The sequence below is a fragment of the Crocuta crocuta genome, unplaced genomic scaffold (assembly GCF_008692635.1).
Source record: "Crocuta crocuta isolate KB4526 unplaced genomic scaffold, BGI_CrCroc_1.0 scaffold170, whole genome shotgun sequence".
Taxonomy (NCBI): Eukaryota; Metazoa; Chordata; class Mammalia; order Carnivora; family Hyaenidae; genus Crocuta; species Crocuta crocuta.
Window position 1 is genome coordinate 4,121,955 of NW_027527853.1, and position 26,993 is coordinate 4,148,947.

General features: G+C 43.7%; 1 protein-coding gene across 1 annotated transcript in view; it reads left to right on the top strand.

Moving 5' to 3' along the window:
- Positions 1-26,993, top strand: part of PDLIM1 (PDZ and LIM domain 1) — a 48,480-nt gene that overhangs the window by 9,237 nt on the left and 12,250 nt on the right. Inside the window, exons 2-4 of the mRNA XM_077779601.1 lie at positions 7,263-7,414; positions 9,259-9,343; positions 14,440-14,639. Coding sequence (XP_077635727.1) covers positions 7,263-7,414; positions 9,259-9,343; positions 14,440-14,639 — 437 coding nt within the window. The remainder of the gene's footprint in view (positions 1-7,262; positions 7,415-9,258; positions 9,344-14,439; positions 14,640-26,993) is intronic.

Genomic DNA, 26,993 nt, shown 5'->3' on the forward strand with positions numbered 1-26,993 from the left:
TGCATAAGAACCGTTTAAACTGTTTGATATGAATATTTGGTTAAAATCCTGTCTGTCAGAAGGGTAATAATTCAGTTTATCATCCAGACTGGAACACTGGTAAAAGTGAAGTGGAGTGATTTTGATAATAAGCTAGGAAAATAGGCTAGTGTCCTGAGCAAACTAGGGTGTCTCATAATTCTAGTCATACAACATTTTACATTTAAGTTTGCTTTCCATAACTTTAAAACTAAGCCAGTGATCACAGACACAGTTGCATGAAGGGGTCAGAAAGCAACATAAGTGAGTTTTGACTTGAGGGTGAGGTAATAAGAAAATTATTAGCTGCAAGAGTGGTTGGTAGTTTCTGTAATTGCACACTACATTGAGCTGCGAGATTTCTGATGATAAATGGCAACTGGTACAATGTTTCTGTGTCAGGGGCAATAGAGGGTGGTGGGGGCTGTGCTAGATGGAGAGCATATGCCTGATCTAAGACGTCAGAGGCTTCTCAGTGCTGATCGTGTGGGTCCAGAATTGCCAGATTTCCTTCAAGAAGCTGAGAATGTTGAGTTTTGTGTGAAATTTACCAATACATAAATATTTTTTTTAATGTTTTTTTTTATTTATTTATTTCTAGGAGAGAGAGAGAGAGAGAGACAGCGTGAGCAGGGGAGGGTCAGAGAGGGAGGGAGTCACAGACTGAAACAGGCTCCAGGATCTGAGCTGGCAGTCAGCACAGAGCCCGACGCGGGGCCCGAACCCACGAACCGTGAGATCATGACCCAAGCGAAAGTCGGACGCTTAACCGACTAAGCCACCCAGGCGCCCCACCAATACATAAATGTTGGCAGTTTTTCCATTGTCTGTCAAAGCACAATCTTTTTAGAAAATAACAGGGTTCCTACAGCCTGATCTGTATTTACATCTCCAGCCTCATCCCCTTTCTCTCCCTTTACCAGTCCACATTACTGTTCTTGTCACTTGGCACGCTTTTTCCTGCCTCCTGTAGTGCCTTTACACACTTTTAAGCAATACCTCCTCTTGGGAGTCTTCCCTGATTCCATCTTTAGGCTCCCATTGCCTCTGGCTTACGCCTAGCACAGCGCTCACTAGCTGTTGTATATGCCCGTCTCCCTCAGGAGATCGTGATGGCCTTGATGGTAGACACCATCTTTTTCATGTCTGTATCCCAGTGCCTTGTGTTCCCAGAATCTGTAGACAGTAATTCATATTTCTGGAACTTGATAGTGTGCTCAGCCTGAATGATTTCATGTAATCCTTGTAACAGCCTTCTGATGTCAGGACTGTTATTACCCGTTTCCTAGATGAGAAGGAGTGAAATATCCTGCCTAAGGACACTTAGCTTACAAGTGGCAGACAAAGAACTTGAACCCTGACCATCTGACTTCAGAAGCCACATCGTTTTTTTTTTAAGTTTATTTATTTTTGAGAGAGAGAGAGAGAGAGCGAGTGCATGCACATACAAGCAGGGAAGGGGCAGAGAGAGAGACCAAGGATCCAAAGCAGGCTCTGTGCTGACAGCGGATAGCCCAATGCAGGGCTTGAACTCACAAACTATGAGATCAAGACCTGAACTGAAGTCCGAAGCTTAACTGACTGAGCCACCCAGGCGCCCCTGGAAAGCCACATCTTAATCAACAAGCTGCACTCTGATTCAGAATGTACTTAAGGAATGGCTGATGGATGCATGAACGAGAAAGAGAAGACAGAAACAGAGGAGGGATAAAATAGAAACATGCCATTATCACAGAGGAGCAAGGGTATCTTTTCACTTATGGCCAGCGAGTATGCAAAACATTCAGTTCTGTGTAACAGCTGTATTTAGTTATTTAGATGTAAATGGAAAAAAGTGGGAGAGCTACATCATATTGGTCCATAAATGGTCCTATTCTGCACCATTTAGAAGTGAAATTAAACTCCTCAAAAACCTTATGAGCTCGAGAGTTTGGCAGCAAGGCTTTAAAGATGCATTAGGAACTTGCTGTATAGGGTCGTTATATGGGTTGGTCTCTGAGCCACATGTCTGCCTTAGGGGCTGGAGGATGAGAGAGACATAAGTGATTTCTGCAGAGAATGGCAGGTTGTTCATTAATGGAAATTGTGCCTAAGCTCATTTGTTCTCAATGAAGCAAGAATTGTGTGGAATGGTCTCTGGGGAAGAAAGCTGGAAGAGGGTTTTTGAGAATGTCCATTGAACTAATGTGTCTTGTTTCTTTGGAGAAGCGTACAGGTTTGCTTTTTTAGACATTCAAGCTGACTCCACTATGAGCTGGTTCTAATGGAATTTAATGGTCAGGAGGAAATTAGAATAGACAGTGTGGGATATGGGGTTAAGTGGATAGACTCTGGAGCCCACCAGCTGCGTAGCCTCATGCAAACAGCTTTAACCCCCATTCTTTCATTTCCTCAACCGTAACGATGCAGGTCATACCAGTTAGCTACCTGCTAACACTGCATGAGCACTGGTAAGTTAACTCTCTCCAGGTACTTAAACTGTGCTTGGCACATAAGCACATCTTCACTGTCGGCTGTTGTTATGATTATGATAAAGAGTGTCATGAGGATTGGAGCCCATCATTCAGGATGGAGACTAACCACTGTTGTAGACACGGGTCTTCTCCCTGAAGCCCTTTCCAGTGCTGTGTTCTGATTTGGGTATTTTACTAGGGTGGGGTCACTGGGCCCAGCCCAGTACAGAGCAGTAGAGATGATTGTCCTGGGGTGGAGACACACCCAGGCAGCAGCAGGAGTTTGTGACACAAGTTCCTTGTGCAGGAGGCCAAGGCAGAGGCATCTTCTTAAACCTGGGTTTCTTTCTGGCTCTGGCAGTTAGGTTGAAAGCATCTCCCGTGGCATGGTGGTAAACAGAAAGGGAATGCACTTTGGAATGAGGGGATGTGGTTTCAAGTTCAGGCTCAAGCCTTTAGCTGTGAGAACTTGAATCATGCATGGTTTCTCTGAATCTCAATGTCCTTATCTGTGAAATTGTCTTTTTTTTTTTTTAACGTTTATTTTTTGACAGAGACAGAGAACAAGCAGGGGTGGGGCAGAGAGAGAGAGGGAGACACAGAATTTGAAGCAGGCTCCAGGCTCTGAGCTTGAACTCACGAACCATGAGATCATGACCTGAGCCGAAGCTGAATATTTAACCGACTGAGCCACCCAGTTGCCCTTCTGTGAAATTGTCTTATATGGTGGTGGTGAGGTCCTCAAATACTAGACTGAATGTGAAAGGGCTTTGCATTTTTTTAAAGTAAAAGCGATCTGTTTCTCTGTGATCCCATCCAAGTCCCTGTTGATGACATTGTCTTGTAACTTTCTGAGATTTCCTTTGGCTTTTCATCATTTTGGCTTAAAAAAAAAAAATCAGACCAGGAAATGGAATGGCCAGGGATCAGTTACTCAGGCTTGAGACTCTTAAGACTGGTTCTAGCCTGTCCAGGACCTGTTGGGATGTACTTAACAGAAATGCCCCACCCACAAGACCGTTTGAACCAGTGCTGGAAATTCCAGAGTTCTTAGCAGCTGAGCATATTAAAGTAGAAAAGAAACTTCTATTTTCATTTTCTCAAGTCTTTCCCTTCCCACCCCACCCCACCCCCATCTCATCATTGTAGTTTTGTGGGTGGTCATGTTCCAGGATAGCGCTATTGAGGGAACAGATTATTTGATTCCTTTTGAAATAGCCATTTCTGAAGGGGTTATTTAGAAAGGCCAGTTCTAGGGGCACCTGGGTGGCTCAGTCACTTGAGCATTCGACTTCGGCTCAGGTCATGATCTCACGGTTCGTGGGTTTGAGCCCCGTGTCGGGCTCTGTGCTGACAGCTAGCTCAGAGCCTGGAGCCTGTTTCAGATTCTGTGTCTCCCTCTCTCTCTGACCAACCCCTGCTCACACTGTCTCTTTCTTTCTCTCAGAAATAAATAAAAAATATTAACAAAAAAATTTAGAATAGCCAGTTCTAAAGCAACATGTTATATATTTAATAACACTAGATATTTAAATTTAGTCATTCATTGGGCAAATATTTATTGAGCACCTACTAAGTACCAGGCACTGGGGATAACACAGCACAAAAGGCAGACAAAATCCTGTCCTCACACACCTTACTGTTTATTAGGTCCTCAGGCATTAAATAAATAAACCCACAAAATAGATTTACAGATTCAAAGTGACAAGTGTCATGAGGAAGAAGAACAGTATGTTAAAAGGAAAGCAGGGATCTACCTTAGATTATAGGTTAGGGAAGGCCACTCTGAGAGTGGGCCATTTAAGTGTGAACTGAAGGAAGAGACTGAGTTAATCAGGGCAGAGGTTACAGGTGCTAAGGCCCTGTGGTTGGAAAGAACTAAGCAAGGCTGTGTAGCAGAACTTAGGGGTGTTGTATGATGAAGGTGAGGAAGGAAGTGTGATCTTCACAGACCTTGTTAGTGATTCTGGATTTTATCCTGAGGGGATACTTTAATGCTATTAAATTTCACATTAATAAATTTCACACTATTCAATTTCATGATAGGTGGGTTCCATCAGGCTGCTCTTTCTGGAGATTGAATTTGCCAGCAGAATTATTGCCAGTCCCAAACAGAGTAATGCCTAGGGCTTTTTTATTTTTTTAAAGTAAGCTCTATAGCCAACGTGGGGCTTGAACTCACAACCCTGAGATCAAAAGTTGCACGCTTCACCAGTTGAGCCAGCTAGGTGGCCCAGGGTCTCTTGCTTTATAAAAGCCAGATCTCTGGTAAACAGATGATGGGAAAGCCAGAAAGGAAGGTTAGGAGGTCAAGATCCTTGCACTGGCTTCCACATCCTGCTACATTCCAGAAGAGTTTTGCCTGATAAAGTCATACATGTCTGAGCTGGAAGGAACCCCGAGGATCAAGTCATCCACCCCTTACTCCCTGGGGCCAGGGAGCTGATGGGGGGATGGACCATGACAACAGCATTGCACCAGCCTTCTCAGAAGGGTTGGTGTTTTCAGATGGGTGAAGGCTGATTAGAAGGTTGGGGCACCTGCGCGGCTCAGTCAGTTAAGTGTCCAACTTTGGCTCAAGTCATGATCTCGCAGTTCATGGGTTCGAGCCTCATGTCAGGCTCTGTGCTGACACTAGCTCAGAGCCTGGAGCCTGTTTCAGATTCTGTGTCTCCCTCTCTCTCTGACCCTCCCTCACTCATGCTCTGTTTCTCTCTCTCAAAAATAAATGAACGTTAAAAACAATTAAAAAAAAAAAAACCATGGCTGCCTAAAACTGCATCAGATATGGAGGTCTTCTGCACAAACCGTGTGTTCTGGTTTGGTGCCTGAAGGTCCTCTTGACCATGGTGCAGCTTTGTGGAGACACCCAGGTGTTCACAGGATCTTCCACAGAGGCTCCAAGGGGAGGCAGGACCCTGTCAGCACTGGAGGTGTGGGTGTGTTGCCACCAACCTGCTCCGGGGGTGGGGGGAGGTTTGGAATCCCATCAAGGAAGATCCTTTAATATCACAAGTCATAGACCAACCCTGGGAAGACAGTAGTATTTGTAGTATACCTTGGTTTAGAAAATACCTAGTAGCAAACAATTACTCTGTGGTTAGTACTACTTCAGAATGAGTTTGTACTTCATTCGTCACAATAGCATCTGTAATTCACTTGAAAAATAGCTGTTCATCTGTCTGTATGTGAAGCAGGATATTTATTCAGTCCACATGTATTGCTCAGTAGACAGATGGATTCGACAGCCCACTGCAGAAATTGACTGGCTTTCCTCAAGCATGGGTGGCTCAGAAGTTTGGAACTCCTAGGTCAGAAGCATCGGCTTGGGGCACCCAGTTGCTCAGTCAGAAGAGCATGAGACTCTTGATCTTGGGGTTGTGATTTTGAGCCCCACATTGGGTGTAGAGATTACTTAAGGTCTTATTTTTAATTAAAAAAAAATTTTTTTAATTTATTTTTGAGACAGAGACAGATCTGGGTAGGGGAGGGGCAGAGAGAGAGAGGGAGACACAGAATCCGAAACAGGCTCCAGGCTCTGAGGTGTCAGTACAGAACCCCATGCGGGGCTCAAATCCACTAACCTTGAGATCATGACCTGAGCCGAAGTCAGACGCTTAGCTGACTGAGCCACCCAGGTGCCCCGAGATGACTTAAAATCTTGAAGGGTGCCTGGGTGCCTTGGTTGGTTAAGCATCTGACTTCTGATTTGGGCTCAGGTCATGATCTCACAGTTCATGGGATTAAGCCGTGCCTTGGGCTCTGTGCTGACAGTGTGGAGCCTGCTTGAGATTCTCTATCTCCCTCTCTCTCTGCTCCTCCCCCACTTGATTGTGGTCTCTCTCTCTCAAAATAAAGAAACATTTAAGAAATAAGTAAAATAAAATCTTGAGGAAAAAAAGAAGCATCAGCCTGCAGAAAAGCTATAGGGGATGATCTTAATTGTAATCAACTTCTCAGTAGGAGGAAACAGACCATGTAAGCCACACCACCATATTTTAAAATATTCTTTATTGCTTTTTTAGTTACAAGAGTAATTAAAGATCATTGTAAAAACCAAAAACATCACGGAAATGTATAACTGTGAATAATTTTGTGTGAAATGTTCCAATTTTTTCTGTGCATAAATCATATATTTAGATTTTTATAGAAATAGGATGTTGGTATGCATAATCTGTGTGTGTGTTTAGAAGTTTGTTTATTTTTGAAAGAGAGAGAGAGGGGACAGAGGATCCGTAACGGGCTCTGCACTGTCAGCACAGAGCCTGATGTGGGGCTCGAACTCATCAACCGTGAGATCATGACCTGAACTGAAAGCAAAAGTCAGATGCTTAACCAACTGAGCCACCAAGGCGCCCCTCTGTGTGTGTGTGTGTGTGTGTGTGTGTGTGTGTGTTTAATATACTTAGTAACGTATTTTAAGGAAACAACAAGATTGAGTGGGAAGAACACTGGGTTTGGGTTCTGGCTCTGTAAATACACTAGTTCAAATGATTAGTAATATAGTGATAAACTAGTTGGGTGATCCCAGGTAAATCACAGATCTCTCTAAGCCTCAGGGTCCTGGTCTCTAAAGTAGGGACTGACAAATGACATGGTATATTGAAAAGGATTCTTTGTAAAGCATGTGTATTGGGTGAATATAAAGGATTATTATTATTGAAAGTTATTATTTCAGACCTTTTCCCCTTTCAAATGCTCTGATCAGTGAATGCTTACGCCAGTAGTAACTTACTCAGTGGTTTTCTTGGAGACAAATAGTAACTAACCTGCTTTTCCCTTTTTTCCCAGGTCACTCCTGGAAGCAAGGCCGCGATGGCTAACCTGTGCATCGGAGATGTAATCACAGCCATCGATGGGGAAAACACCAGCAATATGACCCACTTGGAAGCTCAGAACAAAATCAAGGGCTGTGCAGACAACATGACTCTCACAGTCACCAGGTAAGGCATGGAAGTGCTCATTCATCGCCTGGAGGCTGCTTGTGGGTGGGTCCACCTGTCCCAGATCCCCTCCAGCCCCAGCTCTGTGCCCTGTGCACTGCGGCAGCTCTGCGGGATTGGAATTTCTCAGGTTTTTCTTTTTTCTTTGACATTTTCCCAGTGCTTCTCATACTGTGGGCATCTTTCTCCAGGAGCTCTGCATTTTCACTTGCTCCAACACAACTAACCAAAACTTCGAGGAAGTAAAATCAGTTAGGTATTGTCAGGTGTGACAAAATGAAAATTTCTTCTTGGAAACCACTGAGCATCTACTGAGGATGCTGCTTGCATCATACCACGTGAAGCAGGGGGTACCGCCCCCGGAGGTTATGGTGGCAGAGAAAGACATCGACATGTTAGACAAAGTGCTGCGTGTAAGCCAAAGTGAGCTATGAGAATGGAGCAGAGCATGCTGGGAGTTGTCACTGGGGTACAATTCCCATTCTGCTTCTGATTAGTCTTGGGGGAGGGTTGCCGCAAGGGCAGGACATCAGGAGAGATTTGGTTGAATCTTTACTGGCTCCCTCCTTCCTGACACATCAAATTCACATTCCTCATTCTGATCTTCTGTTTACCTGTTCTTTAATGCCATTAACCTTGGCTTCTACTGCTCTTCATTGTGGACCCTTTGCTCAGTTTTACCTGAAATAGGTTTATACCTTTTTTGACCTTGTGCCATAGGACTGGTGGGGAGGACCAGGTGTGGGGCAGGAGGTCAGAATATTTTGTATATGTTAGAGTCTCGCGCCTATAGAAAATGCACTTTCTTTTTTTTTTTTTTTTTTTTTTAAAGCAAGCTCTGTGCCCAATATGGGGTTTGAACTCAAGAACCTGAGATCAAGAGTCACATGCTTGGGACACCTGGGTGGCTCAGTTGGTTAAGCGTCCGACTTCGGCTCAGGTCATGATCTCATGGTTTGTGGGTTCGAGCCCCATGTCGGGCTCTGTGCTGACAGCTCAGAGCCTGGAGCCTATTTCTGATTCTGTGTCTCCCTCTCTCTCTGACCCTTCCCTGCTCATGCTGTCTCTCTCCCTCTCTCAGAAATAAATAAAACATTAAAAAAAAAAAGAGTCACATGCTCTACCGACTGCACCAGCCAGGCACCCCGCACCACTTTTTTCTATACCCTCAAAAGCACATTTGTTCCTCATTCTCCTCTCTATTTCTACCTTAGTCCAAATCCTTTCCAAGTCATTTATTCATTCTTTTATTATTATTATTCATTTACCAACAAATTCAACAGTGTGCCTTGGATCTGGCCCTGTGCTTGGCACTCTGGCAATACAGGATAAGCATAAATATTCTATTTCATTTTACACTAACGAAAGCTGAGACTAGACTGAGGTGATCAGTACAAAGAAATCCTTTGCACACTCAAGAAGGGAAGCATCACTTTTATTTGGGCCAGCCAGCCATCACACATAGTAAGTCGGTTCCCCGGTCTGGCTCAAGAACACTGGGAGGGGAAGTGTTCTGGAGAAGCTCTTTCTGTCCAGCAGAGGTAGGGCAGCATGAGGCTGCTCAAGATTGTAGAGGAGGCCGATGTGGCTGGGGGTCAGTGACACAGTGTAGTGGTGGAAGATGAGGCTGGAAGAGGTCTGTGCCCCAAGGGAAGCCGGCAGACAAGACGTCTTCAGATCGGTGCTTTAGGAAGATTACCCTCCTGGCAAACAGAGGGGAAGGCAGGTGGCAGGCAGAGTGCTGGTTAAGGGCGCAGAAGTCAGGCAACAGAGGGCATTTTCCCATCCTGTTTTTAGTATATGTGATTTAGCACGAATGAAACAACTTTGTCAATCTGTTGCAGGTCTGAACAAAAAATCTGGTCTCCCCTGGTGACAGAGGAAGGGAAACGTCATCCGTACAAGATGAATTTAGCCTCTGAACCCCAAGTAAGTACTCGTTCACCGTTGCCACTTCTCCTGCCTTGTCTGCCTTTGACACAGCTTAGCACACTCTTGCCGTGGAGGTCTGGGCCAGGGTCAGGAGAGCCCTCCACCGATAACCCTGGGACCTGGCTCTTGTTCACTTCTTCCCGTAAGGGAACTCAGGAGGAAAGAGCTGGAAAGCCCCAAGGCAGTGACGCCAGGGCTGGACACAGAATGTAGGAAGCGATTCAGGAAGCGGGTGGAAGCTTTCCTGTGTAGAGTAGGGTGGCAGCACTGTGTGAAGTAAAGAAGCTGGCTCAGCTCCCCGTGGATTTCAGATATGTGCGAGTCGTACCGGGGTGAACACAAGCGTGGGTCCTGAGGCCAGGAACCTAGAGAAAGATCATGATTGTAACTCTGCCTCTCCTCCCTGGACCCTGCTCTCTTGTTTCCTTGAGCCTTGCGATGGAAGTCTCCATTTTTGTTTCACTGAGACCCTAAAATCACTAAAATAAAGTGACACTTCAGACTGAAACTGTGCTAGGCAATCCGTGCACAGTGTGTCAGCCAAATAGAATTTCTGAGGACAGTAGACTGTCTAAAGATCCCATATTTGTAAACAAATCAATTGTAAGTGATTTTATTTCTTTCTTCCTTAATTGGATCTTCTAAATTATCTACAGTAAATGGGTATTTTGAAATAAGGGGAGGGGTCCCTGGGTGGCTCAGTCAGTTAAGTGTCCAACTCTTGGCTTCAGCTCAGGTCATGATCATGCGATATGAGTTCAAGCCCCACAGCAGGCTCTGTTCTCTGAGCTGTGAGCACAGAGCCTGCTTGTGATCCTCTGTCTCTACATGTCTTTACTCATGCTGTCTCTGTCTCAAGTAAGTAAACTTAAAAAAAATAAGTGGAAAAAACTTAAGAATCTTTAGAACATTTTTGTAAAATTCCTTGTGTCTGACTTTTTACAAAGTGTGCGTCTTGGATAAGTTAATGAATTATTAATAATAAGTTAATAAACAGGGGCACGTGGCTGACTCAGTCAGTGGAGCATGTGGCTTTTGATCTCAGGGTTGTGAGTTCGAGCCCCATGTTGGTGTAGAGATTGCTTGACTTAAAATCTTAAAAAATAAATAAGTTAACAAATAATTTGATAATGGCTCTTGAAAATTTCTCTTAGACTGATGTGTGATTGTTATGCATTTAACCCCAATTGCAGATTTGAACTTTAATTTTTTTTTCTAAAAAAGCTTGGGGCACGATGATGAATCGAGATACAAAGAAAAGAGGTAACAAATAGCTAGCTCTCCTTTATATATGACAGAAGCTTCTATGAATATGAACTCACAGAGTACGTTGGTGTAAATAAATGAGTGGTTGTTTGTAAGTCGTATTTTCTCAAAGGTATCCATTAAAATTTCCAAAATGTAGGCATACAGCATTTTTTGCATTAATATAATAAAAATCATACTCAAGAAATTCTAAGAGTTACATTAAGGACCATTTTGAATCTGGCATTTCACAACTGGCCTGAACATGTTCTTCTGTTCAGCTCCTATGAGGAATGCTCATAGAATGGCACTCAGTCGTAAACTGGCAGCCATAGGAGCTAATTTTTTTTTTAGTTTTTTATTTATTTATTTTAAATTTTTAAATGTTTTTTTAAATTTATTTTTGAGAGACAGAGAGAGACAGCGCAAGACAGAGAGAGACAGAGAGAGCCACCCCGGCTTCCCTAGTTTATTTATTTTTAGTAATCTTTACACTCAATGTGGGGTTCGAACTCATGACCCTGAGATTAAGAGTCACACGCTCTTCCTACTGAGCCAGCCAGGCTCTGCATGCAAACTAACTTTAAATGTGCCACTGTTAATTCCAGTTTCCCAAGGTGTTCATAGCTACTTTGCTGAATTTACTATAAATGTTAAGTTATCAATGTGCTAAGTTGTCATATATTTTATAATACATAAGGAATGGTTTTATTTTGATTTGGTCTACCTAAAGTCTTATGTTTCACTTAAATAAGGGAATACTTCCATTTCAATTACACTTTTTATATCTCATGCTTGAATTTTCATCGTTAAGCCTATGTTCTGGTTCCTGTATTAATATTTTGAAGGTAGTTCTCTTCTTCAAAAAAAGAATTAAAAGAATTCTCAGATACTTTAAGATCTAACTTGAGTATATTTTTCTTTTGATTCCAGTAATTCTTTGTTCTCTGAAAAACTTCCCACTCTCCTTTTTCCAAAGCCTTCCACTTCCAGTCATTCTAAAATAAAGGAATGAGTAAGAACAGAGTTCATCTATAATTAAAAGATCTGTTAGTTCATGTAATGCCAACCGCCACCCCAGCTTATCTGAGGTCAGAGTAGTTACACACCTAGTTTATATTTCCTCATTATTCAGTTTCCTTGGAGACTGATAAATACAAAGCCCAAACAATTACATCATCCATTCCAAAAGGCAGGCCCTGAATTAACCGCCTGACTTCTGGAAGGACCAGTATTCACATGGGGTTAGAGATATTCCTTTTATGTACAAAACGGATACATTCTCAGAAGACTCTCTATAAAGTGAAAGATCAGAATTTCCAACCAGAATAATTTTCAATTGACTCTCCATTCTAACTGGAAATGTGTTTCTAGGGAGGGAGAAGGGACCACATGCTGCTTGAATGTCTGCTGTGTGGCAGTCACTGTGGTTGGTGCACTGATAGGTCACACCAAATGCTTGTGAGAGAAGGCTTTACTCACTTCCACGTAAAGATGAGAAATGCCTCAGAGAGGTGTAACTTGCCCATAGCCAGAGAGGAAGTGATGGGGAAATTTGAGCAGAACAAAACAATAGGAATCTTCCTTGGTACTCAGCATCCTGTGTTGTCCCTTGGAATTGCCGTGGAGACAGAGGGGAGGACAGAACTGCGTCCCTGGCTGCAGCTGTATGTCTGTCCCGCAGTGCTATAGTGCAGTCACTGACGTGGGCCAAAGTCCCAGACCACCAACCTTTTGCACGTCCCCTGCTGTTAACGACTACGTATTATTCCTCATGGCAGTTGGGCCATAAAATTTACTTAACCATGCTTTGATTGCTGATAAAGTCATTTTCTTTCTTTCTTTCTTTTCTTTAAATGTTTGTTTATTTTTGAGAGAGAGCAAGTGAGTGGTAGGAGCAGAGAGAGAGGGAAACCGGATCTGAAGTGGGCTCCACACTGACAGCAGAAAGCCCACGGTGGGGCTTGAACTTACAAACTGTGAGATTGTGGACCTGAGCCAAAGTTGGACGCTGAACTGACCGAGCCACCCATGTATCCTTGCTAAAGTCACTTCCTTACCTGGTTATACTTCCCCCTTTGTGAATGACTTGTGTGTAGTTAGCCTTTGTCCAATGTGGACAAAGTCTACTGAATGTAATTTGTGCCTTAAAACCTCACTGGTTCTGACTTATTGAAGAAGAAGCCTATTTGAATAGTGAAAAAGAATCTCAATCATAAATCATAAATCTCAATCATAAAAATATTTTCTCGTTTTTTATTTATTTATTTTTATTAAAACAATTTTTTAATGTTTTATTTCTAGGAGAGAGAGAGAGAGAGAGAGAGAGACAGCATGAGCAGGGGAGGGTCAGAGAGAGAGGGAGTCACAGACTGAAACAGGCTCCAGGCTCTGAGCTGGCAGTCAGCACAGAGCCCGACGTGGGGCTCGAACCCACGAACCGCGAGATCATGACCTAAGCGAAAGTCAGACACTTAACCGACTAAGCCACCCCGGCGCCCCTCTTGTTTTTGATTTTTAATCGGTACACAGTGAGGGGTGCCTGGGTGGCTCAGTCTGTTGAGAGTCCAACTTCAGCTCAGGTCATGATCTCCCCATTTGTGAGTTCGAGCCCCGCATCAGCAGTCCGCCTGCTTTGGATCCTCTGTCCCCTCTCTCTATGCCCCTCCCCTGCTTGTGCGCATATGTTCTCTCTCTCTCTCAAAAATAAATAATTGTTAAAAAAAAATCACTATACAATGAATTAAACTTTTTTTTTTAAAAAAAAAAAAGGAAGAGCAATAGACAGAAGACTGGAACTCTTTTGGGATCAGCTGTTCTGGGCCTGAGTATTAAGAAGGGGACCAGTGTTCAGGAAGGTTCTGTGTTGGGGAACACAGAAAATATGGTGCGTGTCAAGTTTAGTAGCTGCACAGTGTGCTGTTGGGTGGGTCCAGAACATTCGTGCAGAAAGCACCTTCCTGACTGAGTTGTCAGAAAATCCATGATTTTTTTTTTTTTTTCAAATCGTTTATTGTCAAATTAGTTTCCACATAACACCCAGTGCTCATCCCCACGAGTGCCCTCCTCCATGCCCATTTTTAAAAACAGGAATGTTAGTGCAAAAAGTTTTGGGGGCGTTTTGTAAAGAAGCTCTGAGCTCCTGTAGCTGTAGGAATTATCCTTGGCTCCTGGGCGGAGGGCGCTGTCTCAAATTACAGAAAGAGGGGGATGAGCCCAGAGGAGCTCAAAGTACTTCCCAGCAGCTCCCCTGGGCACCACCCCTGTAAGAAGTATCCCCTTGCCTTCCATCTGGGGAGCCTTGTCCTTCTCCTACAAGAAACTGCAGATCCTGAACTCCTTTTACCCCTTCCTGCTTGAGTCTTCAGCAGTGGCTTTGCGCTGTGGCCCCACAGGCTCCCTCTTATCTTGCTTGTCTAACCCGCTCAGCTGTAGGGCATTTGTCTCCACCTTTTATCATCCGCTCCGCACTGCCCCAAGCGCCTGCCTGTTCTTCTCTCCCTTGTACCGTAATCCCTTTGGAATGTGCCCTGAAAGGGCCTTAAACTCCAGCTTGGATCATGACAGCCCAAGGCATCTAGGGGTGTTGTGTCCAGGGGTGCTTAGCAGCAGGTCAGGCTTGCCTGGGCCTCGGGGGAGAACAAGAAGGCGGAACTGGCGTGCGAAACCCACATGCCCGTCTTCAGATTTCCCTGGTCATTGCGTGTCTTGTGGGCATGTCAGAGCCCTGTTGAACCAGGGCCGCCGTAGCCCAACAGAACACCTTTCTTTCTGGCACTCAGCCTGCACCGTCCCTCAGGGGTGTGCACTGAGCGCCCCTTGATCTCTCCTGTGATCTCTGCCTGCAGGAGGTCCCGCACATAGGAAGCGCCCACAACCGGAGTGCCGTGCCCTTTACTGCCTCACCGGCCACCAGCTCTGCCCCCAGGGTCATCACAAACCAGTACAACAACCCAGCTGGCCTCTATTCCTCTGAAAACATTTCCAACTTCAACAACGCCTTGGAGTCCAAGACAGCAGCCAGTGGGCAGGAGACGAATGGCAGAGCGTAAGTAGGCCCTCGGATTCCCGCACAGGCCAGTCCTGGAAAAGGCTGTTCACGGCAGGACCAGGCTCATCCAGATGAGTGGAAAGAGGTTGAGCCACCAGCCCAGAGAGAAAACTGTCTACTTTAGCACTGTTCTTTCTGCATTCATTTTCCTTATCTCTAAAAACGGGGCAAATACCACCTGCCTCATAGGGTTGTTGTGAACATAAGTAACATGTAAACTCTCTCGTACTGTATTTGGTACAAACCAGTCGATTATTCACCAAGACCTATGTTGTTATTTCCCTGATTTCTCTAGTCGTCATCATCTTCTCAGCGACCATATTCTTTCTTTGACAGCCCTACTGATTCCTGAGATATTTTTTGTTTATTTTGAGGGGCGGTGGAGAGAGAGAATCCCAAGCAGGGCTCGAACTCACAAATCATGAGATCATGACCTGAGCTGAAATCAAGAGTCGGACACTCAATTGAATGAGCCACCCAGGCACCCCCTGAGATATTCTTTATTATTTATGGTTCGGGGTTTCTGCTTGTGTTCACCATCTGATCTGAGCAAAGGCTGAGTGCTTCATGATGAAGTGTTTGTGGACCAGTGTTTGCCTTTTTCCCCACAGTGGCCCACTGGAAATAATAGAAGGTTGTGAGGATGTAAATGTGTGTCTGCTGGAACCGGTTTTGATCTGGGGCAGACGCAGGGGAGAGGAGGGCTGCGGTGGACAGGGTAGAGAGGTCTAAGGAAACAGCTTTCTCAGGGCTGGGGAGACCTGTCCCCTCCTGTCACCAGTCTCAGTCTTTATCTGAAGTATCCTGTGGCTTCCCAGCAGAGGGGCCCCAGTGTCCGCTCCATCCTGGACTCTTTGAAGATGAATCTGGAAACATGGGGATACTGCAGCCCATAGCAAAGCAACTGGGTTTGAGGATGGAGAATAGGAGTGGGACCAGTTCTGTCTCTGTGGGTTAAAAAGGGATAGAGTAGGTCCCGAGTTGCCACCTGCCATGCCTGAATGTGGCAGGGAAGATAAGGACCCAAGGCCAGAGCTCAGAGTGGAGACACGGGGGAGCAGGGTGGCCTGGAAGCAGCTGGACACGCAGCACCCCCACGGTGGCTCCAGCAGCTCTGCTCATTAATTTCTGCTGATTAATTTCACTGAAACAGAAGCCAGAAAGCCTCTTCTTTATCTGAAACCCCTTGATTTAAAATTTAAAAAATAAAGTTTTTATTTATTTTTGAGAGAGTGCACGTGAGAGAGCAAGTGCGTGAGTGGGGGAGGGGCAGAGAGAGAGGGAGACACAGAATCTGAAGCAGGCTCCAGGTTCCGAGCTGTCAGCACAGAGCCCGACATGGGGCTCAAACTCATGGAGTTATAAGATCATGACCTGAGCCAGAGCTGGATGCTTAAGTGACAGAGCCACCCAGACGCCCCTGAAACTCCATGATGTGTAAATGTTGGTGACAGTCACATTTGTTGGAAAATACCATGTAGTCCAGACCTCGTCCGATCTCTGAGGATCTTTCCTGCTTAAAATCCTCTGTTCTTATATTAGCCGTGAAGCCCATTTGGCTGTTTAGTTTCTCCCCAGTTCACCTTTAACAAGAGTCTGCCTGGCTCTTAGGGTGACTAAATTGCAAACGCATTGCTTCAGAGGCAAGTTAGGTGAGGTGTGAAGGCAAGAGAGTTTCCAGACTACTTAACTGTTTGGAAAGGGCTGTTGTGGGGATCCCTCTTGAGTGAGGGCTCCTTGGTCATACCGTGCATATAGCCCCCCTCTCCCTGAGAAAGGGAGATGGACATTGCTGGGTACCCACTGCATGCAGGTCCCTGTGCCCAGTGCCGAAAGGCTCTGCAATTTCCTTTTAAGTTTCTTAGAGTCTAGTAGGGGAGATTTTTTGCCAGATGCCTTTAGCTTTACAAGATGTTCGAGGTTATTGACGTTTATTGTAGTAACTGAGGCAAAGTGGCTACTAATGCTTCTTTTTCCCCCAAATTCTGATTCCGGCAGTGCCTTAGTGGCTTGAGATGATGATGTCCTTCAAAGTGACTAAGGGGGAATTTGGGGGTATCTGAGAAAGAGCGCCATGCTGGGTCCCCCGAGCTTTCCACGGACACACTCTGAATGGAAGCTTGCTTTCAAACAACTCCACTGGGAGCCCAGTGACGGGAACACCAAGGGCCATGATCCTTGTTTTTTGCTGCTCTGGTGCTGGGGGAGGCTGAGAACGTGACTCTCTTTTACTGTCCTAGAGCGGAATGTTCTGTGATCTGGATTTAATAACCCAGGAAATGACACATCCTTAATTGAAAGAGCTGCTATGCATTGGGAGAAGTATGTGCCTGGGAAGTATTTTTAGTATGGCCTTGGCGGTTATTCCTTCATTAATGTCTTCTTTCTTCTTTCATGCTCCCCGCCTGCCCCCCGCCTCCAATCTGAAATAATTAAGTCTGAAACGGTCTGGACACTTGCAAGCCTTTTCTCTAGCCCCCGTGCCCTGCTGTCGCAGACTTCATGGCTGCAGCAGGCTCCGAGTCTTCTATCGAGAGTCTCCTTCGAGCAGCGGAGGGGGCCCAGCTTCTGCATCATCCCAAACACTTTGAAGATGAATCCAGAGACAGTGGGAATACCAGCAGTCTGTGGCAAAGGCAGTGCCTGAAAGGGCGATGCTGCCCATCTTGGGGCTCTGCGTACTAGCCTGCTTCCAGAGAGACCACGTGTGCATTCTCAGCAGAGAAAGATTGTCCTGCGTGCCCAGCAGCCGCGGGGCAACTTGCTTGCTCCGTCAGCAGAAGTCCCAGGCATGCACTCACCCCCACTGTTTAGTCTGTAAAATTCAGAGGTTCTACAATTGGCTCACTTCATACTTTGTGTCTGAGGTCATCACGGATTCCCTGGGGCTCACTTTGAGTTTCTTTGTCCCATGCACTTCAAAGCAGCCTAGTGTGTGTGTGTGGCTCCCTGTCTCACAGGGCGGCCCAGGGCCGCATCCCCATGTGACAAGAATGCAGACAGCATTGCCGTTTCCAAACTAAACTAGGATGGCAGGCGAGAGGGTCCCGGCTGCCGCCTGGCCTCCCAGCACACACAGCTGGGTGGGAGAGCCTTTGGGTCGGTTCAGCCTAATGCTCATTTGGTGAGTGCCTACTGTGTGCCAGGTGGGTGGAGGAAATGTTGCTATGTTCAGCTGAAAGCTTTCACCTGCCCTCTGACCTCTTTCAACTGATTTTAGGGGCTCTAGCCATTTTCTGGTGATTCACAGCCTGTATTTCCTTGTAGATGTGATGCCGCTTGATACTTTCCAAGAGGTACAGGCTTCATAGATAGAGAGCCCTTGTATTCCAAGTAGGCTTCTTAACTTAGGCAGACCCTGCAACCTCTCTAAGATGCAGCCTCCCCATCTGTCAGGTGCACGTAATGCACCTCAATGACCTACCTCACCAGCAAGCTATTCAGAGAATGCAGTGAGATGTGCAAACGTACCCCCACACAGCACCTGGCCTGCCAGTTAGTCCTGATTTTACTGCCCGTGAGGACTCCATACCCACCACTTTTGAGTACTTGAGGCTCCAGAAGGGCAGAAGCATGCAGAGAAACATGGAGAAGGTTTTGGTGTGACTTACAGTAGATTCTGTCTTTCCAGCATTGTGGCTTCAGTCAGGCCAACTAATACTGTTCATTACCTTCTTGATGGAGTGGTGGCCTCTTCATGGAATGATGGTTGGGCTCCCTTCGCCAACACCCTACTCCAAACACACTAGCTCTTGTGTCCCCCCCATGTTCTTACAAGGCCTGTATCTAAGCAGGTGCAGGGGGAAGAAAGGGGTGCATTGTTCTCTACTCAGATGATATCAGAGAGATGATATTAATCCTGACGCATTCAGAGCTGGATCAGAAGAAAATCTCTGTCATGAAGGTGGCTGTTTGCCACCCAGCTAAACTTGCCCGTGGCCCACAGAAAGCTGGCTCTGGAGTCTGGAGTCCTGTCCTGGTGCCCATAATTACTCCTCTGGCTTCTTATTACAGGTCCAACATCCAGGCCTTTGAAGACTAAAATGTAAGGAGCATTCTGGCTAGGCCCCTTTTCCAACAATGATGATGTAGGGTTTCTCAGTACTGCATTTTTTGGTGAGCAGTGGGGTAACCGAGTTGAGGCATCTCACACATGAAGTGTAGTCTGAGTCAGCCTGCATCCTTTATCCCCACTTACATAAAAATCATGCATCAAAAACCTATCTCTACATTATTTCCAGTTAGCACTTAACCTCCATCATGTGGGGAAAAGATTCCTTAAACGTAATTAAACTGTTTATTTTAATTATAGATTCACATGCAGTTATAGGAAATAATAGAGGTCTCCTATACCCTTTACCTAGTTTGCCTCAGTGGTACCACCTTGAAAACTATAGTGCAGCATCAAAACTAAAATGTTGACATCGATATGGGCAAGATAGAGAAGATTTCCATCACTACAGGGATCCCTCATGTCACTCTTTTATAGCCACATCCAACTTCCCCCACACCCCTAAGCCCCTGGAAACCCCCTATTCTATTTATTTCTATACATTTGCTATTTCAAGAATGGTATTTTGATGGACTCATACAAGATGTGATTTTTTGGAATTGGATTTTTTTTTAATTTAGCATTGTTCATTGGAAATTTATTTGATTTATTCAGGTTGTACCAATAGTAACTTTTTACCCCCCTGTTCTAAGGATTTTTTTTCATTGTGGTAAAAAAAAATACTTATGTACCGTCTTATAGGCACCTGGCTGACTCAGTCTTGATCTCTGGGTTGTGAGTTCAGGTCCCATGTTGGGTATAGAGATTATTTAAAAATAAAATTTTTTTAAAAATAAAATATACCATCTTAACCATTTTTAAGTGTAAAGGACTGGTAACTATATGCACATCTTTGTGCAACAGGTCTCTAGAACTTTTTCATCTTGCAAAACAAATACTGTATCCGTTGAACAACACCACCCTCCCCTCCTGCTCTGTTTCTAAGAGTGACATACTTCAGGTACCTCATATAAGTAGAATCATGCAGTATTTGTTGTATTATGACCGGTTTATGTCACTCAGCATAATGTCATCAAGATTCATCCATGTTGTTGCCTATGACAGGATGTTTTTTTAAGACTCAGTAATCTTCCATTGTCTGTACCACACTTGGATTATCCATTCATCTGTCAATGGACATTCAGGTTGCTTCCACCCCTCAGCTATTGTGAATAGTGTTACAATAACCATGAGTATGCAAATATCGTTTTTAGATCCTGATTTTAAGTCTTTTGGCTAGCCACCCAAAAATGGGATTGCTGGATCATGTAATTTTCTTTTTTATTTTTTGAGGAATCTCCTGGTGTTTTCCGTAGTGTTGTACTATTCTGCATTCTCATCAACAGGGCACAGGGCTCCAGTTTCTCCCTCCTTAGCAACATTTGTGGTGTTTTTTGTTTTTTGTTTTGTTTTGTGTGGTTGTTTTTGTTTTTGTGTGTGTGTGTGTGTGTGTTTTGGTAGTGCCTCTTCTATAACTTTGCGTATGGTTGCTGGCCAGTATGTATGTTTTTGGGAGAAATGTGTATTCAAGCCCTTTGCTTATTTTAAAAATCAGGTTATTTGGTTTTTTTGTCGTGGAGTTGCAGGGATCCTTTACATACTCTGGATATTAACCCCTTATCAAATATATGATTTGCAGATATTTTTCCCATTCCATAGATTGCTTCTTCACTAATAATAGTTTCTTTTGCTGTTGAGAAGATTTTTTAAAAAGTTTAAATACTCCCACTTGTCTGATTTTGATTTTGTTGCCCGTGCCTTTGGTGCTAATTCAAGAAATCATTTCCAAGACTGATGTCAGAAAGCTTTACCTCTGTGTTTTCCTCTAGGATTTTAATGATTTCAGGTCTTATATTAAGTCTTTACTCCATTTTTTAGTTGGTTTGTATATGGTGAGATAAAGCTCCATTTTCATTCTTTTATATATATAGATCCCCAGTTTTTGCAAACCATTTATTGAAGAAACAGTCCTTTCTTCATTGTGTATCTTGACATCCTTATCAAAGATCATTTTGACTATATTTGCCAGGGATTTTTCCTGGGCTCTGTATTTTCTTCCATTGATCTATACATCTGTCTTTGTTAATGTGTTTTGACCTCAGGAAATGTGATCCCTCTGGTTTTGCTTTCTTTCTCAAGATTGTTTTAGCTGTTTGGGGTCCCTTTAAGATTTCTTATGAATTTTAGGTTGCTTTTTTTCTATTTTTACAAAAAAAAATGTCATTGAGTTTTTGTTAGGGATTGCACTGAATCTGTAGATTGCTTTCAGTAATATGGACACTTTAACATTTTTTAAAGTAATCTCTACACCCAATGTGGGGCTCAAATTTACAGCCCCAAGATTAAGAGTCACATGCTCTGGGCGCCTGGGTGGCTCAGTTGGTTAAGCGTCCGACTTCGGCTCAGGTCATGATCTCGTGGTCTGTGGGTTCGAGCCCCGCATCAGCCTCTTTGCTGACAGAGAGCTCAGAGCCTGGAGCCTGTTTCAGATTCTGTGTCTCCCTCTCTCTCTGCACCTCTCCCCAGCTTGTGCTCTGTCTCTCTCTGTCTCAAAAATAAATAAATGTTAAAAAAAGTCCCATGCTCCACCAGCATGGGTGCCTCTGGACATTTTAACATTATTAATTCTCCAGTCCATAAACATGGATATTTTTCCATTTATTTGTGTCCTCTTTGATTTCTTTCATCAGTGTTTTGTAGTTTTCTGTGTACAGGTCTTTCATCTCTTTGGTTAAGTTTATTCTCAAAGACTTTATTCTTTTGATGCTATTGTAAATGGGATTGTTTTCTTAATTTTTTTTTTGCGGATTGTTCATTGTCAGTGTATAGAAACACAATTGACTTTTGTGTATTGATTTTGTAGCCTGCAGCTTTGCTGAATTTCTCCATTCTAACAATGTTTCAATGTTTTTGTTTGTGGAAATAAAAAATTTTTTATTGTGGAAAATCTTTAGGATTTTCTATAAAAGATCATCTGTAAACAGATAAGTTTACTCTTCCTTTCCAATTTGAAAATTTTTTATTCCTTTTCTTGCCTAATTGCTTAGGCTAGTACTTCCAGTACTATGTTGAGTAGAAGTGGTTAAGAGTAGAGATTGAGGAGCCTGGGTGCCTTAGTTGGTTGAGCGACTGACTTCAGCTCAGGTCATGATCTCACTGTTTGTGAGTTCAAGCCCCATGTTGGGCTCTGTGCTGACAGCTCACACCCTGGAGCCCGCTTCGGATTCTGTGTCTCCCTCTCTGTCTTTGCTCCTCCCCTGCTTGTGCTCTCTCTCTCTCTCTCAAAAACAAATAAATATTTAAAAAAAAAAAAATAGGTAGATATCCTTGTCTTATTCCTGATCTTAGAGGAAAAATTTTCAACTTTTTACCACTAAGCATGATGTTAACTGTGGTCTTGTCATACATGACTTTTATTACATTGAAGTAATTTCCTTCTATTTCTGATTTGCTTAGTGTTTTTATAATGAAAATATGTTGAGTATTGTCACATGGGTTGTTTTTTTTTTTTTTTAATGTTTTATTTATTTCTGAGAGAGAGAGACAGTGAGCAGGGGAGGAGCAGAGAGAGGGAGACACAGAATCCGAACAGGCTTCAGGCTCTGAGCTGGCTGTCAACACAGAGCCCAACACGGGGCTCGAACCTATGAACCGTGAGATCATGACCTGAGCTGAAGTCGGACTCTTAACCAAATGAGCCACCCAGGCGCCCCACATGGTTTTTATTTTTTTTTTTAATAATTGAGATGCTCTTGTGGTTTTTGTCTTCCATTCCATTAATGACATGTATTACATTGATTTAAAAATTTTTGATTAATGTTTGTTTATTTTTGAGAGAGAGAGAGAGAGTGTGCACACATATGAGGGAAGGAGCAGAGACAGAGGGAGACCAGAATCTGAAGCAGGCCTCAGGCTCTGAGCTGTCAGCACAGAGCCTGATGTGGGGCTTGAACTCAAGGACCGCAAGATCATAACCTGAGCCGAAGTTGGATGCTTAACTGACTGAGCCACCCCAGCGCCCCTGATTGATTTTTTTAAACAAGACTTATTTTTCCTTTAAGTTTATCTATTTATTTTCAGAGAGGGAGTGCATGAGAGGGGTAGGGGCAGAGAGAGAGGAGAGAGAGAATCTCAAGCAGGCTCTGCACTGTCAGTGCAGAGCCCGATGTAGGGCTCAAACTCACAAACCATGAGTTCATGACCTGAGCTGAAATCAAGAGTCAGACTCTTAACTGACTGAGCCACTCAGGTGCCCCTACATTGATTGATTTTTGTATGTTGAGTCATCTTTGCATTCTAGAAATAAATACCAGTTAGTCATGGTGTATAGTCATTTTCCATTTACTGTGGATTTTGCATCAATGCTCATTGGGAATAATAGTCTGTAGTTTTATTTTCCTGGTGTACCTTTTTGTCTAGTTTTGGTATAAAGGTAATGCTGGCCTCATAGAATGAGTTTGAAAGTGTTTCCTCCTCTTCAATTATTTGGAATTGGTGTCAATTCTTCTTTAATTGTGTGGGAGAATTCTCCAATGAAGCCGTCTAGTCCTGGGTTTTTTGATTACTGAGTCAACCTTGCTATTTATTATAGGTCCACGTGTTTTCCTTTCATTACCATCTTGGTAGGTTGTATGTTTCTAGGAATTTATCTGTTTCTTCTAGCTTATCCAGTTTGTGCATATTGTTCATAAAGATCTCTTATGATCCTTATGATCCTTTTTATTTCTGTCCTTTTCATTGTAGTGTCTCTTCTTTCATTTCTGATTTTTTTGTTGTTGTTGTTATTTTGGTCTTCCTTCTTTTCTTAGTCTAGCTAAGAGTTTGTCAATTTTGTTGCTCTTTAATTTTTTTAATTTATTTTTTAATGTTTGTTTATTTTAGAGAGAGAGACAGAATCCAAAGCAGGCTCCTGACTCTGTGCTGTCTGCACAGAGCCCAATGCAGGACTCAAACTCACAAACCATGAGATCATGACCTGAGCTGAAGTCGGACAGTAAGCCAACTTAGCCACCTAGGAGCCCCTATTTTTTTTTTAATGTTTATTTATTTTTAAGAGAGAGACAGAGACAGAGTGCAAGCAGAGGAGGGGCAGAGAGAGAAGGGGACACAGAATCTGAAGCAGCACAGAGCCCGACACGGGGCTCGAACTCACAAACTGTGAGATCATGACCTGAGCTGAAGTTGGACACCTAACCAGCTGAGCCACCCAGGCACCCCAATTTTGTTGATCTTTAAAAAAGAAAACTTAGTTTTGTTGATGGTTTTCTATTGTTTTTCTCTTCTTTATTTTGTTTATTTCTGCTCTGCTCTTTATTATTTCCTTCCTTCTGCTAACTTTGGCTTTAGTTCTTTTTCTTCTCCCTTGAGATGTAAAGTTTGCTTACTTGAGATTGCTCTTTTTTTTTAATTAGGTGTTTATGGCTATAAAGTCCCCTCTCAGCTTCTGCCATATCCCATAAGTTTTGGTATGTTATTTTTTTTTCATTTTCTTTTTTTGAAGATGTACTTATTTACTTACTTGTTTGTGTTTTTTACTGATTTTTTAAAAAAAGTTTATCTATTTTGAGAGAGAATAAGCGTGGTTGGGGCAGAAAGAAAGGGGGTCAGAGGATCCCAAAGCAAGCTTTGTGCTGGCAGCAGAGAGCTTCATGTGGGGCTCAAACTCATGAGCTGTAAGATAAAGTCTGACCCTTAACCAACTGAGCCACCCAGGTGCCCCATTTTTTTCATTTTCATTTGTCTCAAAATACTTTCTAATTTCCCTTGTGAGTTCTTCTTGTCCCATTGGTTATTCAGGAGTGTGCTGTTTAATTTCCACATATTTGTATATTTTCCAGTTTCCTTCTGCTGTCGATTTCTTATTTCATTCCATCATAGTCAGAAAAGATACTTGGCAATTTCAGTCTTCCTAAATTTAAGACTTTAAGTTTTTTCTCATGCTTTGTAGCCTAACATGAGATCTGTCTTGGAGAATATTCCATGTGCACTTGAGAAGAATGTGTATTCTGCTGTTGTTGGGTATAGTGTTTTATAGTCTGTTATAGGTCCAGTGAGTCTGCAGTGTGATTCAAAACCTGTGTTTCCTTACTGATCTTCTGTCCAGTTGCTCTATCCTAATTTGTCTTTATTCTATGATACGGATGGACCACAGTTTGTTTAACCATTCACCCAGTGAAGAACATCTGGGTTGTGTCTGGTTTTCCACTGTTATAAATAAAGCTGCTATAAATATTTTTTTGTTTTTATTTTTGAGAGAGAGAGAGAAAGAGTGTGAACAGAGGAGGGGCAGAGAGAGATGGAGACAGAATCTGAAGCAGGGTTCAGGCTCCAAGCTGTCAGCACAGATCCCAACGTGGAGCTCAAACTCACAAACCATGAACCGCTGACCTGAGCCGAAGTCAGATGGTCAACTGACTAAGCCACCCGGGTGCCACCAAAGCTACTATAAACGTTTGTGAGCAGGTTTTTGAGCAACCATAAATTTTTATCTCTTTCGGAGAAATGCCTGGGAGTGCAGTTGCTGGATCATAATGTAGTTAGTTACATGTTTAGTTTTATAGAAACCACTAAACTGTTTTTTGTACAGAGTACCATTTTACATTCCTACTCAGGGTATCTGAATAATCAAGTTTATCCGCATCCTCTCTAGCTTTGGGTATTGTCACTGTATTTTAGTCATCCTCATAGGTGTGTAGTAATAAATCATTGTGCTTTTAATTTGCACCTTCCTAATGGGTAAAGATGTCAGACATCTTTTCATCAGCTTATTTGCCATCAGTATACCCTCTAGTCCTTTTTTGGATAGCCAGTTTCAGATCCTGCCACTCCTGAGGAGTGGTCTTAACCAACGTAGGGGTAGAAGTCCAGTTTCCCCACTCTGCCTCTCATGGCACCTGAGGTTACTCAGGCCTAGTCCTTGCTGCTGGACAGGTGTGAGACATCTGGCTCCTGACATGCCCTCTATTGTCACCACTGGAGGTGAGTGCTGGTGGCCTTGTTACTACTGGTTGGTGGTTAGAGTCCTCAATTTCTACTAGGCTTTTTTCATTTCAGATGCATAGGGATGAAATACGGGCTCCCTATTGGGACTTCTTTGATACCACCCCAGTGAGTACTTGAAGTGCTCATTGCAGCCTGGTGAGTGTGAAGTCTAGATTTCCCACTGGCCTGGGGGGGTGCCTGGATGGCTCAGTCTATAGAACATGTGACTCTTGATCTCATGGTTGTGAGTTCAAGCCCCACCCTGGGCATAGAGCTTACTTAAAAAAAGAGAGAGATGATGGAGTAGCTAACGATTGTGATGTGATCTCAGTGGCCTTTAGAAGGCCACTCAGGCTAGCCTTTGGAGATGGATCATTAAGAAATGAATGGGGCACTTGGGTGGCTCAGTTAGTTAAGCATCTGATTTTGTCCCAGGTCATGATTTCATGCTTTGTGGCTTTGAGCCCCACATCGGGCTCTGTGCTGACAGCTCAGAGCCTGGAGCCTGCTTGGAATTCTGTCTCCCTCTCTCTCTGCCCCTCCCTCCCTTCTCTCTCTCTCTCTCTCAAAAATAAATAAACATTAAAAAAATTTAAGAAATGACTAATATAGGGGCACCTGGGTGGATCAGTTGGTTGAGCATCCGACGTCAGCTTAGGTAATGATCTAACAGTTTGTGGGTTTGAGCCCCACATCGGGTTCTATGCTGGATGCTTCTTATAATTCAGGTAATTCCCCTTTTTGTGCCAAACTTTGCCTCATACATAGGCAGTTTTAGGGAAGAACCAAAGTTGACTTACTATGTGAGAAAATGTGCCATTAAGGTTTTATCAGCATGGGAACTTTTTTCTTATGGCCTCCTTATTTTAGTTGGGATTTATATACAGATTATCAAGTTGCTGCACCAGGGCTGGCTCAAGTTCTAAAAACATTAAAGAGCCTCTTATGTCCCCACTCTGGTCACCTCATTATTTCCGTGGAATGGGCTTTCATCCCAGGGTTGCTTTGCTGATCCATGTCCCCGGAGACAGGGTTCTTCTGTTCTCTGTCCTCTTTGACCTTCTGACCTTCACCCCCGCTACTCTTTTGGCTGGAGCAGGGCTAGGGGGTCACATAGGGTCAGCAGACTTGGCTTCCAGAATCTTCCTCTGTTAGACAGACTTAAGGGGAGTTTCTTCTCGTCCCAAGGACCACTGACATCCTTGAACACCTGGCTCTCACAGGGAGAGGGGTCCTCAGGACGGAGCCTAAAAGAGTGAGAGAAACTATGAAACATTTAGATGATGTGATAACAAAATGTCAAACATTCCGTAGCAAGT